The sequence below is a fragment of the Melanostigma gelatinosum genome (genome assembly GCF_949748355.1).
Source record: "Melanostigma gelatinosum genome assembly, chromosome: 9".
Taxonomy (NCBI): domain Eukaryota; kingdom Metazoa; phylum Chordata; class Actinopteri; order Perciformes; family Zoarcidae; genus Melanostigma; species Melanostigma gelatinosum.
Window position 1 is genome coordinate 7,392,066 of NC_136642.1, and position 18,877 is coordinate 7,410,942.

At 42.2% G+C, this 18,877-nt stretch overlaps 1 protein-coding gene across 2 annotated transcripts; it reads right to left on the reverse strand.

Moving 5' to 3' along the window:
• Positions 1-1,918: 1,918 nt before the first annotated feature.
• On the reverse strand, positions 1,919-18,641 carry rspo1 (R-spondin 1). Of its 2 annotated transcripts, none has more exons than XM_079274650.1 (6): positions 18,529-18,641; positions 14,232-14,936; positions 11,825-12,019; positions 8,690-8,833; positions 8,053-8,277; positions 1,919-3,988 (listed from the first exon to the last, which is right to left on the reverse strand). In XM_079274650.1, exons 2-6 carry the CDS (start codon positions 14,326-14,328, stop codon positions 3,786-3,788), a joined length of 864 nt encoding a protein of 287 aa, XP_079130776.1. In that variant the 5' UTR covers positions 14,329-14,936; positions 18,529-18,641; the 3' UTR covers positions 1,919-3,785. The 2 variants fall into 2 exon arrangements, with proteins under 2 accessions (XP_079130776.1, XP_079130775.1); XM_079274649.1 differs by having other exon boundaries at positions 14,232-14,939; positions 18,529-18,609.
• Positions 18,642-18,877: the final 236 nt, after the last annotated feature.

The following is an 18,877-nucleotide window of genomic DNA, read 5'->3' on the forward strand; positions in this document are numbered from 1 at the left end:
ACATGACCTGTCTGTGGATTATTCTGAGGAAGCAATACATCATTTCTGCAAAATGATGTTGCAGCTAAAGTAGTGCTTCGTTGAAGAAATTATTGTGAGTTTTTAAATTATTATAATTGAAAATACAGTGAGTGTTTTTCTTCCTTTGCTTTTTTTTCTGTTTGAAAGCATCACACGAAACCATGGAGGTTCATCCTTGATCTCGGCAACAATATGTGTGACACATACTTCTGGTGCCTTTTTTTTGTGACGTCTCTCTGCTGCAGCAGCAATTCCTTTATTCCTGGACAACATTCTCTTTTGGTAGACAATAAAAGCAACCTTGAACCTCAACTCGCAGGCCCACTTACTATTTCTGGAGCTTTTAACTGCATCTTTTAGTCGATGTTCCACACTAAGCTCACAATGATAACACCTGAGCCAGCTCCATGATGAAGACTGTCAGATGCAGATGAGATTTCTGCAAAAGATATCATAACATTGTTGACATTATTTCCTCTCACAAACCATAAACCGGATTAGTGAACGTGAATGAATTTGATTTTGTTGTAGTCTAATAGTATGTAAGTAGACCTGTAAGTCCCTTTGAGAGTGATGCTGGGCTCTGGTTATGAGTTGTGGTGCAGTGGTGGTACCCTTTTTTGTTTACATTTGGATCAGGGATTGCACGTTTAAGTCATGCAGACATGTCCTGGGTGTTCCCTACTGACGTGATGCGCTCCCTGGGGTCTGGCTTAAAGGCCAAACTAAAGTAATGAAATCATTCAGTGTTCAAAATGTTGGCAAATCAAGGGTACCCATATACTCCAAAGAGTTACCATTCATTTCTCTTGGAAAACATGGGAATGGGGAACAACGGAGTGAAAGAGAGAGAGTGGGAGGTGAGGGAGAGCTCCGTCCAATGGAGCCAGGGTAAGAATTTATGGTCAGGAAGAGCGATGAATGTGTAATTTACGGTGCATACTCTACCATTCCCCCTGCCCTCCCTTTTGGTAATGAGAAACGGCTGTTTTGTTGTCAGGCCAAGGCATGGTATACCCCCTCCCTTCTGGCTATGACACACCATTAGTTTTTATTTCTGTCTCTGCTTTTACGACCCCTGCCCATGCAGGCGCCAGCATTTGGCGGGTGATCGGGACCATCGCACCATCTAAGCTCCTCCACTTCCCAAGATGGCCTCCTGTAGCCTGAGGAAGACCACACCATAACTACTGAGGGCTCTCGGCCGATAGATAGCATCGCACTCCCAGCAGACGTTGTTTATGGTTCTTCTTTGAGGTTTTGATTGAGTTCAGGTCAGGGAATAAGAGATGAGTACTTAGCCATTCAAACTTTCCCCGTAAGATTATGACGGCAGGGCTAGAGGGAAAAGTCTCACAAAACTATCAATTGTCCTGATTTATTGTTTCATTAACACCAGATTGATGATTAAACTATCCCCATGAAGGATAAGTCCTGTTAAGTGCCACTTAGGTCTTAAATGAATAGTTTGGGCCATAATTCTATTGGTTACGCAAGTGTACTGTTGATAATAATTGTTTGAATTTACTGCCATGAAATCTGAATGGGCAAACACCACCAGTGGTCAGACATGCTGTAAACAAGTTCATCCAGATTATTTGAGCCATTTCAATTGGCGGTAGAACCACAAGTGAGCACACGTTAAATGTTGATAATAATCCATTGCACAAGAAAGCTGTATATGCACAGATTAAGAACATTTTATTCATTTATTGTACTTTTATTTTTAAATTTTGTACTGTATATCTGTATTTTATATCATGAAGAATTAGTTTGCTGACGCTGTGTGCCTTTTTGTCGTCCTTCTACTATATTGATTTCAATGGTATGCAATGACAACTAAACAACTTAGTTACTAACTAGCGTTTATTTGATTTGTTTTTCTTTTCTTTCAAAAAGTCTGGCCAACCTGAGAAAAGTCAATTTTCCTTCAATTCAATAAAATAACTTTCAAAGATTTGTTTTTGTGTTGAATTATTGCTTTCTTTAGTAAGTAACATGTAATAAGCGGGATAATATACAGCAAGCTGGAAATTTAACTTTCTACAATATGGGGCATTTAACTTGTTACGACAACCAATAGAAATAATTGGCAAAAATATAACCCAAATTGTAAAACAAAATGACCCACAACACAGTATAGTCTTGATAAGAATGTGTCCTTAAGTGTAAAATGTCTCATTACAATACATACAAGTGTATATGTGGCACTAGTATAGACTGAGAATACCTTAAGAATCAACTCTGGATGAATAAACGTTGGATCAGTTGCAGACAAAATCATTCCAACTGAAATCAAACAAACTAATAGCAAAATCAGTGTATGACTGAAGTTCCAATCAGCTTCATCTGATCTTTATTTAGGCTTTCACAGAATAAGCTATATCTAATAATTGTATGATAAACACAGTTTGAAATATTCTGTATCACAATCCATAGTATGAATGAATAACGTAGCGTGTAGCTTCTCCTGAAACTAATATCTCGTGTAAAGCAAACAGACCCAATGAAAACAGTTCTGGGAAAAGAAAACTTTTCTCTGTATCTGTAATGTCATGACGCTTTTGGAGTACAAACGTGTAAAATGCTATGATTGTTCTGAAACTTGAGCAGTAGGAAACATAGTTGTGCAAAATCTTCAGACCCTGTTGCAAACAGATATGATTACTGAGCAGCTGATGATTTGATGGCTTGTATGATAATCAGTGGCTTGTAGTTACTGCATATTTGATATATCGCTGTGCATTTACATTTCCCTCCTCGTGTTTTCCAGAAGCTATTCCTTCAATCTATGAGACCAATATTAACACATATGTGCAAACGTGAACACACATGTACAAAAGTTCTATTGACAAACTTGATTCCGTGCAGAAATGCATACAAAGTACACAAACAACCAGATTTTAGGGAGAAAAACACGCACACACACATGTTTGCATGCACAAAGGCAAACACATGCAACCTTGTACACATGCAAATACTCCTGTTTTTATTCCTCGTTTTATGGTCAGTTATTTTCTGATACAAACAGCAACATTGAATTCGGAACAAACAACTAAGCGATCGAATGGCAAACGGAGAGGAAAATGAGCCAGTAATTCTGCTAAATCTTCCCTTCGGCTTCTTTTGTTACACATTTCTTCCTTGAAATACTACACTGTATAGAAGACATCTTGTCCTCAACAATCACAAATGATTTCCAGTGCCTTTCTTGTTTTTGTTTCGTCTCACAACAGGACATAAAGGTACAAAGACTTCATAGTGTTCATTGTCTTTACATCACGTAAAGCGGCTGTTGGGAAAATCCATCTGCTACTTCTCACACGCATAAAAACAAATGAAGAACAGATTGTGATGGAAATCGGACTGGAACGTAATACATCATAGACCAGAGGAGACGAAAGAGACCCTTCATTCCTTATCAGACTGCCAGCTTGAATGCTGCACAGGAATCGGTTCTCAGTTCAAGACGTGACTAATGCGTCCTTGCAGTCCTACAGCGATCCCTCACGGTGGAGTGAAAATCATCAACTCTTTCTGAACAACACTAAGACACCAGTATCTTCCAGATATGTTCATCTATTCAACAAGCTCAGTTGAAGCCTTTTGTGTTACAGCAATTCTCCAGTTCTCTTTGCATCTTCTACAATGCACAGCAGCATTAATCCATTCCTTCATCACTTTGATCTTTGTCTATGGCTGGTGCTGCTGGATGAGGCATTGTCTCTGTTTTGCTCTCAGCCCCATCCAGCAGGCGATGGAGTTTAGCTGACGGAGCTGGTTGTGATGCTGGGAGCAGTGGTGGTCCTGCTCTGCCCTTTTCGCCTCTTCCCCCCTCCTCCTCCTCCTCCTCCTCCTCCTCCTCCTCCTCCTCCTCCGCCGTCTTTGCCTTCTCGTCCTCGCCCGCGTGCATTCTCCCTCTCTCTCCTGTTTGTATCATCTTGTCGGTCTGCCTTACTCTTCCGGTCTGAAATGACAATACATAGAAAATATTGTTTATATTTCATACCATTTCTCAAATAAATTCCTGTAAGATATCGGTCATCACCAGATGTTGGAGGTAGAAGTGCCTCCGCTTGGCTAAACAAAATTAAAAACATGGATTCCTGAGGGATGAGAGTGCATAATACGGGATGTGTGTTGGATCAGGGCTTGTGGTTGTGATTATGTGGATTCTAATACAGGAACCATGCACATCTAGTCCAGAAGTATTATTAAATGGCAACGCAATGCTATGTTTAGTACAGCAGCGACCAGTGTACCACAAGCAAACAACACATGATAAACAAACCTAACAGGATAAAATAATATATTATATCGAAACATTTGGAAGCCAGTCGTTTTTAGCCACATTAGTTGGTCAATCTGTCCACTATATCTCAAAACTGTTGGATCAATTGCCATGAAGTTTTGCACCGACATTCATGGTCCCCAGAGGCTAAATCCCCTGACTTTTCCTCTCGTGCCACCATGAGTTCCACATTGTGTTTTTGAGGGAAATATCTTGGCAACCATTACAGTTCCCCTCAGGATGAATTGTTGGAACGCTGGTGATGCTTTAGCCTTTATTTCTCGTGCCACCATCAGAACGCACTTACTTTAGTTTATGACCAAGTAAACACTAATGACATTCCCATCAGCCACAGCTGCACTTTGTGTTTAGTGCCAATTACCAGCCGCGACAGCGACGCTGGTCATTGTTTTTTAACTTGTGAGTCTGTGTTTGTGTCATCATGGCAAAATGTGGTCCTGGAGAAACCTACTGTATTGGGAACGACCTTACAGAAGTGTTTTGTTAGTACTTTGCCAGGTGTTTAAATGTCTATGTCTGGAGACATATTTTGTCACAGCAGTAGCATCATAACCGTACGAGATGCAGTCACCTAAACAGGTGTGCAGTTCAGATCAAAATGAAGGCCGAGGTCAGATGGGTGCGGTCAAAGCAAGGGCACCTGAAGTAGGGGGGTAGGAAGTGGGGAAGGGGTCATTGGCCACAGTGCGCATACTGACATTAGCGTTTAGCTGAAAGCACCACTGGGCCTCAGTACAGAGAGAGAGAGAGCCGCTCTCGTGACTGCAGACTCTTCATTTCTATTTTAACAGCTACTCCCTTCTTGTTCCACTAAACACACACACACACACACACACACACACACACACACACACACACACACACAGAGGACCCCCCCCCCCCCCCCCGCCCCCATCTGCTCTCTGCTGGTTCTTTTGCACATTAGGATCCACACCTGTCATACATTTAAGAGTGTAATTGCTCTCTAAACACAAACATCCATCACAGTGTGGTTACCTTCCACACGTAACCCATCAAAGAGAGTACAGAGCTTAGTTGTGCTGCTGATTTTTAAAATGCAGGACTGTAAGAGCACTCACGACAGTCAAGTGACACAATTTGCTGTCACATAAATCACTTTAAAATCACTTCTGGTATAATGACTTAGACATTGTCGAGAGCCCAATAATGGCCCGTGAGGACGTGGAGAGCAGTCAGAAAGTGGAAATGGACATTGCGTCTAGTGTCAGATGGCGATTGTTTAGGCTGCACTCAAAAGTATTTGTATAGCTGAGGGAGTGTAGTTACGCTGGAGGATGTTTGTTATGAACTTGTGCGTTGAGTCTCTGCACATCCTGGAAACTGAGTGAACACATGCCAAGGGCTGGACAGTGTTCACGACGCAGTTGACAAGAGCTGGGCTTATGGCGCCACCATGTTTGTATACTGCTGTGCAGTACTAACTGAAGGTCTGTGTTTATTTCTCTCCCAGCATTTTTTAAACTTGTTGTACAAACAGTTATGATTCTTTGGTTTAAGCGCAAAGTAGAAAAACAAAAAGTCCACAGCGTTTCTGAAATTTCACCCAATCGTGTTTCAACATAGCCAGTGAAAATCATTATACGGTGATGGATGGATGAATGAATGGACGTGGACAGACTGAACACGAGTGCTTCCCTTCCAACCGAAAACGTGACGGTTCAGTCCCACACAGTAGTGCGCAAACAGGAATAACTCGCCTTTTTCAGGAGCCATTAGTGCCAAAATCATGAAAACACTGGTGATGTACTTTGGTGTAAGATATTATGTCCAGCATGTTTATCAGTTATGTGTTGTCTTGAATTAATAGACGTATTGCTGAGGTTTTTATGGCCACCATTCAAACAAGCACTTCTTACCGGGCCGTAATAGTTTCGATTTCTATCAATGAGGCACAATGACCGAGAGTGAAGCGTGAGTGAAGAGTCCTCGCACACACTCACGCATCTGAGCTGATGTGCTCACTGTGTAAGGACTTAATTACTCTCACAAATCACAAATGGAGCCAAGAGTGGGGGACTCCATCAGTTTATGACAGCTCTGATTGTACCTCCTCTCCATCCAAGCTAAACAATTTTGCCTGACAAATGCAATAACACATCCAGAAAATTCTGTTTTCGCGTGAGACCCTTTTTGTAGAGCTTCAGGAAAAGGGGGAAACATTTGGAGCCAAATCAACACAAAGCGTGAGTTCTGCAGACCACTAAATCACTAATGTTATACAATGGCTGCCCCCTCTGTTTTATACAGCCAGCCTGCCAGCCAACTCCCACAGATGAATCCACAGCTGCGCTCTATTTCCTTTTTTGTTGCAGCGTGAGTTTACCCACATGAACTGGTTCACCGGAGTCCATGGTACCATCACCCATGAATTACCTCACTGAGGAAAATTCGTTCCTGTGCATTTTGGCAGTAGTATGTGTCTTATTGTCATACAAAGGTATTTAGCGGCAGACTGGAGGAAAAACGGGATTAAAAATCTCCTCGACAACAGCAGTCAACTTTTTAACGATCCAAAAAGCTTCCATGACTCATCACTCGTCAGGTGACACCTCACATAACATCCTTGCCTTTCTGATATGAACTGCCTTTGCTCCAAGTTTAGAAATTTGGCAGTCTGCGGAGCAGTTTTCATCGGGCAGTTTATAATATTTCACTGATAATTATTCTTCTGAACCCATGGAAAACAATCTTTCCAGGATGCAGGCGTCGGACAGAGTAGATTTGCTTCTCATTTCTCAATTTGTGCTGTCACAGCCTGTCCAGCGCAGATCCTGCTCCTCGCTGAGCAATTACAAGCCACACCAGCCTCCTTCCCTCCAGACATGAGCACAGATCTATATGGGACAATGACAGATCACGCTCTGTTCTTTCGACTCAGATCCCAATAGGAACTGTTCCAGAGAAGAGGATGGTGCTTGAATATGCAAGCCTCCTACATGTTTGCTCACATATATGCAGGCAAATCAGGCAATCTGTTACATGTTGCAACATCTGTACAGTTGCCAACACTATGCAAATATAGTTGCGCAATGTGGCTGCTGTGCCCGAAATCCCCAAAGTGTCCCACCGTCCAATAAAGGCTATAAATACAGCTTGTTTATAATTCTCTTAGTCCTTGTAGATGAGTGTAGGTTCATAGAACAACCACTTCTTATTTCTGTGTAACATAATGTTTAACATCGCAACACATCTGCCTGTAAATATGGAGAGCAAGCTGCTGTGTGGATGATAAGAGCCCAAGCAAACATGTCATGGTCGTGTAAACCTCGCGCTTCAACGGTCGTCAGAACAAATAGCTCTTTTCGCTCTGATCCCTGTCCAGCTTTGCAGTGCGTAATGCCCGCCCGTCATCTGCTTGGCTCGTCGATAGTGTTTATTGTTTACATGCGGCAAAGTCAAGAGATTCTGTATCCTTCTGTGAGCTCAGCCAAACCAAACCCAATCAACGTACGGCAGGTCGCAGACACGCCGGTGGGAATGCAGGCCTTTGGATGTTGAGTAATGCTTCCATCAGTCATCGTATGAACTGGTGGAGGCGTTTCATGAAGCACATGGACTTTATTGCTTGATCATCAGTAATCCGAGTGCTGTCACCTGATTTATCCGTGATTTAAATTGTACTTTTTTAATTCGAAGTCCTGACTTCATGTCATTTTCTCTTCAATGTATCTGTTTTCAGTGTGTGTATTTGTGTTTACCTCGCACACACGGCGTCTTGGTCACAATGCACTTGCTCCTCTCCGTCTGTGGAGCGCAGGTCTGTGAGGGTAGAAAGGCCGTGGAGGTGTCTGGGCTGTGGACCTGCAGAAGGGGCACGCGGACTCGAGACTGCGAGCCTTTCTTAAATCCACATGTTTTGTTCTTCTTCATACAGGAACCCCATTCGCTCCACTCGCCCAGTTCACACTCTTCAGGACGCTGAACTGGATAAAAAAAAAAGAGGACTGAGGTAGTGAGTGAATGTTCCACAGCTCCAACGTCACATATTTGTTTCACAGCCTTCACATCTGCTTTTTACAGCTCAGCAGTTTCAGCGCAGAACAATGACTTTAAGCTATTCCAAAATCTGAATACAATTTTATCTTTTTTACTTCAGAGGTATGAAAATGAAAATGTACCAAAGCATTATGTCTAGTCAGTATACTGAGCTCCCAACAAAAGCTAGTTTTTAAGGGTTAAACTTGTGATCTTTTACGAATTTAGAAGAACAACAAAAAGAGAGACAGGAAAGATCAAGAGAAGAAATAATACATGCTGGTTCATTAAAGGCACATTGAGAGATGCTATGGCTAAAGGTTTGAAATGAGTAAACAGTTAAGGTCAAAGGTCACTCACCAACACACTCCATAGACTCATTGGCGGTGCGCTGGCCTGGAGGGCAGCTGACATAACATCGCCCACTGTGTGAATACAAGCCCTCCTTACATTTTGTGCAAAAATTGCGATTGAAACACGCTTCACAATTGTCTATTTTACATTCTGAAAGACAAAAAGAGAGGATCAAATGAAAGGATCAAATCACTTTTAGTCACATTGTGTCTGTGTTCATTTTGATAGTTTTAGATCCTTTATCTTGTTCTCGAGAAATTTCTACTGGAAACAGAAATCTCCTTGAATGGATTATTCATTGCATTGTCGGTTGGAAAAGCAAACGGTTCCCCGGAGAGAGAAGAAGAGGAGCTTGGATTTTATTTTCTCTGAGAGATTTATTAGCGATTAAACAACACATTGTCTATTTAGAGGGAGGACCACTCTTCTTCTCTTAAAAACACATGCGCGCCACAGGCCTGTGAACGAGTGCAGCCAGGAGTGTATCGCTTCAGTGGGTTTCTCAAGAGTTTCTGCACACCACAGACTCATTAAAATCTCTCAAAAAAACCAACTTGAAATTTGGATAATTACAAGCACGGGAGGATAAAAAGCAGACAACTTAAAATACCCCCAAAAGCTCTGGCCTCATCTTGAAAGGCACATCTTTATTCTCATGACAAACAGCCCGAGAAAGATGGAAATCTCTGGGTTCCTGTCAATATTTCTATTTGTGGAAATGTGTTCAGATCTAGACTCACTTTATTGATGTGCACTAAACTTACAGTCAGAATGTCTACTCGCCAGCTGGTCCCATGCCAAGGTCAGAAATGAACCTAACACTGAATCCTCACTGGGTTCCTTCCTCCTGCTCCCGATTACTACTTTTAAACCGTTGACAACTACATTTGACAGTACTGATGTGTGCAGCCCTATAATGTAAGTCAAATGTGGAGTAAAAGACATTCTGGGATGATATGTATGAAGTCAGATGATTGGATAATAACCACGGTTTGCCACTGAGGGCCTCCACAAAGAATTTGCGGAGGAAATTCCGACCTCTCTGCAACAAACCGGGACGGGGTTGAATTTGTTGTAAATGATCCAATATTTTGATAAAAGTGAAACATATCTTCGCACTAAGTTGCAGACATAGTGACTGGAAACTTGGGTTGAAACTCGTCCTCAAAAGGCTTGAGACTTGACCTGGACGCAAGGTTTGGGACTCATGAGCAATCCGTATTTCATTTAATACTTTTTGGGCACATTAATGAAAATATCTGAGGTGAATGTCATTCCCTCTCTTATTATCATATCAATAATCACAATATTATTGCGATATCTAAAGAAAATTTGAACATCAGTCAAATTCCTCTTTCACTTTGTTCATTTTGCATTTTGGAAAATGAATTATTCTTAAAAAAAAACGTGTATTGGGGTAGGGAGAGAGTCTGTAACTATTTAAGAGGCACTAGATTATTTACACTATGTAATCATATAGTATTAACATGATATTAATGTTACATTTCTATAAAATGAGAGTCTTAAATAAAGATGGGGGAGTTGATTTGAGCTCCTGCTTGTTTGTATTTGTTTGCTCACAGAATTCACCAATGCCTTTTGGTTATTTTATCAAGACATTTCTCTTTGTGCACTTTTACATGCAGACTTATAGGCACACTGTATATACAGTATCGCAATAAAAGACGTGAATGTAGAGAAATCCAGATTTTTTTTTTCAGATCAGTATTGAGGAGTGCCTATTTGGTTTGCATGTTCCACATTATATCTGTGTCATGCAGTGTGGGACTCACACTGTCTGGTCTGAAACTTGACTCGGCCTCAACCCCTCAAAGTCTTGGTCTTGTTTCGGTCTTGGTCTCAGTTGAGTTGGTCTTAACTAAAACACTGTCGCCTACATGGTTTGAGACTTGACTTGGACTTGAAATAATGACTTGTGAGCGTCTCTGCTTTGGGTTTCGAGAAAATATGATTTAGCACATCTGACGGGCGTTATTTGATGCCGGAATGGCCAGTCAAGAAAAACATCTACAGACAAGAATGGCCTGCATTCTTTAAGCAGAAAAAACAGGCTGCCCACCAAACACCTACAATTAACTTTAAGCCATGATTATCATTTAACTTTGAAAATTGTAGTTAATTATTGAGGTAAGAAATGTTTTACTTTGCAAAGGATGATCATTTTAGACCCACTCACATAAAAAAAACCCCCTTTTCCATAGTTACTTTAGAGATTATACAGACTGCTTATGATACCGTCAGTAAGGGTGCACCAGAATGAAATATATGTAAAAGTGAAGGCACAATAAACTGGTTGAGATCTGGCATGAACTTTGCACATGAGGGTCAAATAAAAAACACAAACATCCTCCTTAAAAACAGACAAACAACAATGCAATTGAGATGTTTTTGTTGGGATTTTGTTTCCGATCGTGTTTTCTGCCCACACGCAATGGGAAACAGACTGAGGTGCTGGCACTCCTCGTCTACCAGTACGGGACCAGTGCCACCAGAAGCAACTGAGCAACTCTGCCAATTCCTGTGAGTGTAGTCATCCTTCACCCACCTTCCAAACAAGCCAAATGTGCTTATAAAGATAATAATGAAGATCGCTGCAATTAAAAATTTAACTGACATTCCTCCAGTTCAGCAAGTACTTTGCTGGATTTGGTGGGTGCTTATTTCTCCCGTTTGCACCAGGATGAGTAGCAGCAACTGAAGGATTTCATCAATTGGTCATTCGTATTCACTCATTGTTGACAAATAGTAGCACAGATTGGTTATTAAGAGGACTAACATGGAGAAATAACTTTGGAGAATAAAGAGTGTGGCAATTGGTAGATCACTATTCTCTGCATGCGTATTTTAGGTATTTGTTAAACACATCAAAAGTGGTGCAGCAAAGTGGAAATATACAAATAAAACAAAGAAACTAGCAGGGTATCCCTCTACGTCTCCAAATACCCTCATATTGTACACAAACAGGAGATAATGAGCTGAAGAAACAGATCGTTTAAACTTCTACTTGTTTTGACATCAGCTGTGGGGATTTTTATAGAGCAGGCTGTTGCCAGCGGGTGAGCTCGAGCCTGCATGTATTTGGATGTTCACGGATGTGTATCTACACAAAGCAAAACTCACGGGTGCATCTGTTGTTGCCTTCTGGGTTCCTCATACCAAAGTATCCCACGGGGCAGGAGGCGAGGCACACGCCGATCTGACGGATATCATTGCGCTCCAGGAAGATGAAGAGCTTCGGCCTACATTTAATGCAGCCGTTATACTCGGAGCATCGGTCACAGCCTTTGGGGCAAGATGGTGGCCCCTCAGTGCTAACTGTGGAAACATAAGCATAACAAACAGAGAGAAAGGAACAGTCACTTTAAAGGAATACTTCATGATCAGTTGTATGTCACAACAAAATGCAAGTGTTTGGGCAGTTTAAGAGCATACGGCTGGATAAATGAGACTTTGAGACTTTTGTTTATGGGATTCTACATTCACCATGGAGACATGTGAGGAAGACCAAGCTTTCTTCAAGAATTCAAGGTAACACAGGGTAATTAATTGATTGAACAAATGGTCACTGTTGGAGTTAAGTATTCCTTTAAGGTAGGCATCAGAACTGCATGTTGTACTATCACATAAAAAGATCAATTGTTTCCAGCAAATGTGATTTTTAATAAGAAAATAAAAAGCGCATTTGTCAACATTCTGCCCATGGGAACAACATTGGAGAAGTTTAATATTTTGCTGGCATCTCCACAGGTCCCGCGATAAACCTGCCAGTGCTTTATCGCTCCAACGAGCTTGAGTTAATGCTTGCAGTTTTATCTAACCGGGGCCCAGGCCAAACATCTTTGTTTGAACAGTTACTCAGTGTTTACTTCAAATGCCAGCCAGAGATCCGAAACAGATTTTCATTTGGAGAAATCAGGGTAATTATGGCTGATCGCCTCGCAAGAGCCGGTCAAAATCAGCAAGGGTCGGTCACAATAAGGTAACTAACATCAGACAAGGCCTCTACCGGGATGAGTCAGGAATGATCTGGGCATCAAAAAACTGCAATAATGACGGACATGGCCAAGAATGAAATACTTCTTTATAGTCGTACCAAACAGCAAGTATCTCCCTGTTCTAAGTCTGAAAATGCACTGCAGATGCATTTACTTCACGTCCTTTTAATCCCAGACCGTGTCGCCAGTTCCGACACACGCAACCACGAATCTAAATCTAGCATTTCTAGGAAAAGTGTGTCAAAGCGCCCATCCTTTTTCTAGGAGCCATTCAGAGACACAGCCTCAGTCGTCGGAGATGATTTACATTCCTGGTCTGTATGAGCTCGAAATATACATACTGTCACAAAGCAATCCATCTGCCGCCCCCGCCTCCCAGAGATAAGTCGGATGGTAAAAGGGTTAAAAGGGTTCTCCCGTGAACAGATTACATCATGCGTGAGTAACTTGAATGCAGCAATTACAGCCAGGTCTTGTTGCTCACCATCACAAATGAAGAAAAAGCAATATTGGCCATGGGGAGTGATCTTTAACCACAGCAGAGGGGAGTGCATGAATCAGATGATGTGGTGTTGTAAACTGTTTGTGAGACGCGGTGCTCTGAAAAGAAAGAGTTTGTGCTGTCTGAAGCTACAATCACCGATCTCTGCATGACACTGAACTCATTCAGAGAGACATCTGATGACATTGAAGATGTAAAGGCTGTATACTTCAGACTTCCTTATCTGGGGAAATCGTCAAGCGACTGACGCTGTAGAGGGTGAATGACCCAAATCCTTCCGTCCTCATTACAATGGCACATGACAAACTGTGACAGCATTGAAGGATTGCATATATGTGCGTCTACTTGAAAAATATTCTATTTCTATTACACAGACGACAGTTCTTCTTTCCCAGCGTGTGTGATTTTAATAAAACCACATCTGTTACTGTGGCCAGGCATGGTATTACATGAATTCTGGTTCGTAGAGGTTGGGCTGAGCTTGGCATTGGCTGATGGCTCCTTGTGTGTAAAGGAAGAATTATTTCAAAGCTGACAGTAACACCAGCACTGAGGCTCTAAGGCCAGAGATATACTGCAAGTCGGGCTGAGCACCACCTCTGTGGTTGCGTGAGGTCAGGAAAATGCTTACGACAACACAGGCAGCACGGTCAAATTCAGAGCTTAGATCTGTCCGGTACTCATTCCGTTACATGCCCACAGAGCCGGACACAAAAAGAGTGATGGCTTTGAAGGCATATCTATCAAAACCCTCTCCACAAACAATCCCAATACGCATAAAAGGTTTACATAAACTGAGAGAGGCATGATCTTAAAAGGGAGGAAGAAAGACGAGCAGGAGAAACACTGAACCTAGCATAACCCTTGTAGGAAAAACAAATAAGGATGACGGGAAGATAAACAGAATGTTGCCTTTACTTTGCTTGTTAAATGTTTACAAGACACACTACTGTGCCCGCAGAAACAAAAGGCAGCAGCGCTGAAGAGGAAGAAAAACAGAGATCACAACAAACTGAGAGAGAGAACTCACCCCGTCTCTGCCGTCTCGCCTTGGAGAGCTTGAGAGCATCGCTGTGACCCATGGAGCTGAGGAAGACCATTGCCAGCGCCACCAGTCCCAGCTGCATAGTCCCTGTTGCCTTCCTGGCCACGCAGGGTCCCCCCCTGCGACCAGATGGATCAGGTGGGGGGGGGGGGGCCCTTCCTCTGTGGGACAGGTGGATCCCTCTGCTGCTGGGACAGATGATCCCTCCTCTCTCCTGTGGCGCTGCTGTCGTTCCCTGTCTGTCTTTCGTCCCCTCTGTCCCTCTGTATCGTTCACTCTAGTGGCTGCTGCGCCGGTAAGTCTGTGTAGTGGAGGGTGATGCTGCGGTTGCAAGTCCAAACGAGCCTGAGGCGCAACAAGCCATCACGCTGGGGGTAGTACTGGCAAAGGGAGTAGACAGCGCAGGGTTGTAGGACGGAGAAGGGGGGGGGGGGAGATGAGGGGTTGCTCGGTGGATAAAGAGGAAGAAAGACCGGAATGGAGATTGTCGAACTTCTGGTGGTTCAAGCCATGAAGCTTGGGGTGGGCTGTCAGGAAAGCAGGGAAGCCGCTGTTGGAAGATGGTTTCCTCTCAGTGAGTGCCTGTTCTCACAAGTATGTGTGAAGCACTAAAATACAGGCTCGCAGATTGAAACAAGACAGAGGCAGGTTCTTGACTATGTGTGACACCACATCTGCTGATATCAGAACCTGCTGAATAAAAGAAGTAGGACGAGAACACAGACAGATGGGGAACAGGTTTCAGAGAAGGGTTGTTACAGGTAGATTACATAAAAGGATTACTATGACCTTTTGGGTACGCTTGAGTGCTGCTGAGAGTTAGATGAGATGCATGATACATCTGTTGTACATATTTGTCTTGCAATTATGAGCTAGGTATCAATCTTCTCTAACTCTCAGCAAGAATAAGCATATTTCCCAACTATTCCTTCAATATGTTTTTCCAATAGTAATAGAATATCATCAGTGTACTGTTAACACATGTACGTACTCAAACGAGCAACATTTATTTCTTACCCAGTGCAAGAAGGATATATTGTTCTCCCTAAACTCCATTCATTCAAGTTTCTTCAAGTATCAGACATTTCTGTAATCTGAAGAACTAGACTCGTGCCTAAAAAAACACAAACTTCATGGTCATAGCATTTCAGGCTGTAGTTGTACTTGGTTGATGAATTGAGCATGTTTATCCTTTGAAAGTACAGTGGAGTCAACGCTCACTGAGAAATGCAACACACACTCGGACTGAAAGCCTTTGTCATATTTGGTACTGAGATCGTTTTTAGATAGTGTCATACGCTGCCTGTATTTACAGCTCTTGTGTGAAGAGGACACACAGAACATGTTAGGATGGGAGCAATGGGCGGTCCTCCCTCGCAGCTCAATAAAGAAAAATAGAACCATATTTGGCTGTTGAGTTGGTTATGGCTCTGAATCACACTAAGGACAATGTCATTTGGTGCGTCTGAACATTCCAGCAAGCAACATTACATTATTATTTTAAAGTATAAATCAAAAGGGAAAAAAATAATTTCATGTTTCCCCATTTTCCTTTTCACTGGACTGACCCAAAACAATTTGAGTAATGTTTGACATGTCGTATCACATCATACAATCTTTGAAAAGTACAGTCTGTCACACACATATATATATATATATATATATATATATATATATATATTGTGTGTGTGTGTGTGTGAGAAAATGGAGGAAAACAGAGTCCCAAGTAGAAAATGTCAAACATCAATGTGACATTTCTTCATTTCAAAACGAGGGGATCTGTCGAAGCCTGTCGATGCCGAACGAGTCACAGATTGCAGAATTGTTCAATCCTAAAGACTCATATTCTGATAAAAAGGGAGTTCCCTTTCTAATCATAACAATTTCCATTGTATCGAACAAAAACAGAGGACAGAGGCACATGTATCTTCTCATGACTGGGAAACACTGCAGACTGTCTTCTCCACCAGTAGGCTGATTTTCTTCTTAACACTTAATGACTATGTCATTGACACCTCTCGGCTGAAGTCATATTTACAGGCATGAGCCAAAAGAGTGGTGCAAGCAGCCAGTCTTCTGCAGCACCTGTTACTTGAGAGAGTGATGATTGGAGAATGGGACATGCTAAGTCTCTGGATCACTCAGAACATAACCTTTCCAGCACTGAGTAACTCAAGACATGTGCCAGAGACTCTTTCACAAGCCAGCACTCCCACGACCTGCCAGAAGCACACCTCAGCCCATCCATATCTGCTCTCACACGCCATGCAGATAAGAGACACGGTCCGACTGTAAACTCGCTGAGAAAACTGATTGTTGTGTACTCTTAGCCCATCTGTTTGAAAGAAACGTTCTCCGTCTCTGCTCCCTCGTCCAATAAACTGTGTGCCTTTCCTCACCATCAGCCACATTCAGCTGAGCTCAATGAAACTAAGCCCCGCTCATAAAATAGTCAGGAGATGAAATTGCCTCCTTCTGTAAGACCTAAGTTTGATGCATCAATTATTCAAGCGCTGAAAGGGAGCTCGCACACTGGGAATTTATTGAACTCGAGAAGGTGCCACAACTCTGAGCTCAGAGTTACAAATGCAACCTGTCGATGAACTTTCTGCCTGAACCTATTGCCTTTTTGACACGTATTTCAGAACTGTACAAAGATCACCAAGGCATAAAACCTGTACCACAATGCCTCAATTACACACAAACGGGGAGGAAAGTAACACCTGATTTTGCAATGTGCAACGAGAGACAAAGAGGGCAAAGAAAGGATTAAAAAAAAAAAAAGGCACAAATTTCAGACTTTTCATTGTGAGTTCATGAGTCGTTTCTCCTCACATAGGAATGATCACAGGTTGGGGCCAATATTTCCCTGTCCCCTGCAACATGTGGCCCTACACTAACCTCACAACACAAAACGCACTTTTTTTCAAAATTACATCAGCTATTCTCCAGAAGTAAAAAAAAAAGCGGTAAATTCTGGCTTTTAAATAAGCAAAACCCAATTTTTAATTTGATTTCACCCAGTCATCGTGACCATTCATTTTCCATTTATTTTGATGTTCATATCATCCCTAATTTGTAACTCAAAGTCATAAACTTTAGGGCATGCTCGCCAGCCACAATGAAAACCAGAAAGAGAAGAACAGGAAGAGATGATGCAACAGAAAAGAGGGAATGAGGTGTTGACTGAAGCTTTTGTCAGAGAAAACTGAGACATCACCGTTATGCTCTCAACACCTTTTTAATCTAAATCTGCAGATGATTAGCATGCCCACCGCAGCTATCTATCGGCAGAGTGATGAGAAACACCTGGCTGGTCACCAGGACCAACAGAAGCCTCGACCATTTTGCTAATCACTTCCAGTTCCTTGGCTCTGCAGTTGAGAGAGTTCAGCCAGTGAGAGGTCAAATGTGCAGCAGTTGAAAAACACTTAACGCTCACACGCAGAGGAGAACATCATCATTCTATCAAACCACCAACAGGCTCTCTCTTTTTGAGTTTCCGTGTAGGACTTCAGCCCACACAGCTCCAGCAGTCAGAGAGTTGATCTTGTGCAGCTCAGTTGAGCAGGGCTTTGCCTCTGAGGCTCCATGCTGGATTACAGCTGTTTGCATTGCAATGCTCCTCAGGGAGAAGGAAAACCAAGTGCAGATCCCCACCTGTCCCCAGTCCAACCCCTCCGCCGTCACCTCACTCTCCTGTTGTTTTTCTGAACCTCTCCCTGCCTGTCACTTTGAAGCTGAGGAGGCCGACATGTTTGTATCTCCAGCTCGTGTGATGTGCGCGTGTGTGTCTGGATGGATGCAGAATGTAATCCGAAACAGTATCTGTCCCACTCTTAAATTCAGATTAGTCAGTGGAAGGAACTGTCAAAATATCATGTGCCAAAATGAATTCTCCGTATTAATACACATTTTCGGCGAAATATTGGGTGCGTTTGGAAATATATATCAGGAAAAAGTCGCATTAGCACTCATGACGGCTAAAAATTAGGCACAGTGAAAATGTATTGATTGCAACATAAACCAAAATAGGGTCGCCACCGGCATACATTCAATAATTATAATCGTCATAATAATGACGATAATAATGCGTATTTATCATGTCAAAACGAAAACCGTTGCTATATCTTTAGGGTACAATAAAGTAGCACTAACTAAATTCTAGATTTTCTCAAGAAAACCCCAAATTAGGATATTAATTTATTCATAAGAAATCGCGAAACCAAAGCTTTGACTCAGTTAACACAAATAGTAAAATGTGAAATAAGAATCAACCCACCTGTGCAGCGAGGTCTCCGAATAATGCTGTTCATTGAGCAGTCGGGTCTCAATTTCCTTTCTTATAAGGGAAAATCCGTTACTTGTTTGGTCGCAAAGAACTCCTCCTCCAGGATACCCCCATGCCACATTTCTCTGTCATCATTTAAAAAAGACATATTATGTCATTTCTTTCACATCTGTGACAATTTCGAGGCAACTTCCTGGCAGGCTGTGAAGTGGATGCACATGATAGAAAATGTGCAATGGATTACAAATCAATACCTCCAGTAAAAGATGATATGCATAAAGAAGATACAGGCTATTCCGACGAATTGAGTCACTCAGACTTTTTAAGTCAGAATGTTTGC

What these genes read in the sequence shown, in the direction of transcription:
- rspo1 (XM_079274650.1), bottom strand. Translation starts at nt 14,328, where the DNA reads ATGCAGCTGGGACTGGTGGCGCTGGCAATGGTCTTCCTCAGCTCCATG. An exon ending in GGCGAGACGGCAGAGACGGG is followed by an intron (nt 12,020 to 14,231) that starts GTGAGTTCTCTC and finishes ATGTTTCCACAG; the next exon opens with TTAGCACTGAGGGGCCACCA. An exon ending in AGGCAACAACAGATGCACCC is followed by an intron (nt 8,834 to 11,824) that starts GTGAGTTTTGCT and finishes TTTGTCTTTCAG; the next exon opens with AATGTAAAATAGACAATTGT.